At 37.0% G+C, this 1,334-nt stretch overlaps 1 protein-coding gene across 1 annotated transcript; it reads left to right on the forward strand.

Moving 5' to 3' along the window:
- Positions 1-232: 232 nt before the first annotated feature.
- Positions 233-928, forward strand: LOC130983177 (uncharacterized). Its single transcript, XM_057907366.1, has 3 exons — positions 233-308; positions 534-632; positions 723-928. Exons 1-3 carry the CDS (start codon positions 233-235, stop codon positions 926-928), a joined length of 381 nt encoding a protein of 126 aa, XP_057763349.1.
- Positions 929-1,334: the final 406 nt, after the last annotated feature.

The following is a 1,334-nucleotide window of genomic DNA, read 5'->3' on the forward strand; positions in this document are numbered from 1 at the left end:
AGATTTACAAGATAGACATTGCTTGCTCAATCCAACAATCTCCGTGGGATTTGACCCTCACTCTCCTGAGGTATTACTTGGACGACCCGGTGCACTTGTCGGTTCAGTTGTGCGGAGTTCAATTTCGCGCCCCAATATCTTCTATCACAATTTGTACAAAAATAAGATAAGGATAATCAAATGTGGAGCTATGCCAGTTCTACTAAATCACCTTCACTCTCAAAGCCAGACAATGGTGCAATTGATAGTAGTAGCCATGCTAACCCTCTCATCCTGCAAGGAAAATAAGGTTGCAATTGCTTCATCAGGTACTCTATAACACTTGGCTGAATTTTTAAACAGCGGTGACATTCAGTTACAACTTGATGTTGTGTCCACAATTCACAACCTCTCAACCTGCGAAGAGATTGTTCCATTGATCGTTACTTTTGGCATTATACTTCCATTGCTTGAACTGGTCCCCAACTTTGTGAAATAATCTCTGTTGGGTGAAAAAACGATTGGTTTGCTAAAAAATATTGTCTCTTCATCAGGGAGTGCACTTTGTGAGGCTGCTAGTGTTGGTGGGGCAATTTGGATACTGGTCGAGACTATTGAAGATGGATCTTCACTAGGGAAAGAGCATGCGGTTAGTATACTTTTCCTCATATGCCAAACTTGCAGAGAGAAATAGAGAGGAATGATTCTGAGAGAGGGAATGGTACTAGGATTTCTTTAATTAGGCATAGATGGAACACGGAGAACCAAGAACATGGCTCGAGAACTATTGTTGCTTCTGAGAGATTACTCCAATTATAGTTCAAGACAAAAACAAATGAATCGTGAGCTCATAGAGCGGATTGTGGAAGAAATTGATGTAGATGGAGAGAAATTGGCTGATGCTAAGCTGCGGTTAGTGGAGGAGATGATTGCAAAGCTGAACACATAATCTTCAACATCTTTGTGATGAGCTTTCAACCAAGCATCCTAATAATTTTCAGCAAATTGTTATGAGATTTATTGGAAAACATGAATACATGTATTTAAAATGCTCGTTGAAACTTTTAATATCTCTTTTAATTAGAATTTTATTAGTTATTAAGGTTTTATCTCTTTTCTGAATTTTATTGTGTACAAATTTATTTACTAATTAAAATGATTACATATGTCTTCTTTGTATTTTTACTGCAAAAACAACTCTTATGTTTAGCCAAAAAGACAACCTTTCAATGGTTGCATATTTAGTTTAGAGGCAACATTTATATGGGTTGCATATTTAGAAGAATAGGCAATGCTTCCAAGGATTGCACATCAAACTGATAGGCAACACTTTTAACAGGTTGCAAATTCAAATA

The sequence above is a fragment of the Arachis stenosperma genome, chromosome 1 (assembly GCF_014773155.1).
Source record: "Arachis stenosperma cultivar V10309 chromosome 1, arast.V10309.gnm1.PFL2, whole genome shotgun sequence".
In the NCBI taxonomy this organism is placed as follows: domain Eukaryota; kingdom Viridiplantae; phylum Streptophyta; class Magnoliopsida; order Fabales; family Fabaceae; genus Arachis; species Arachis stenosperma.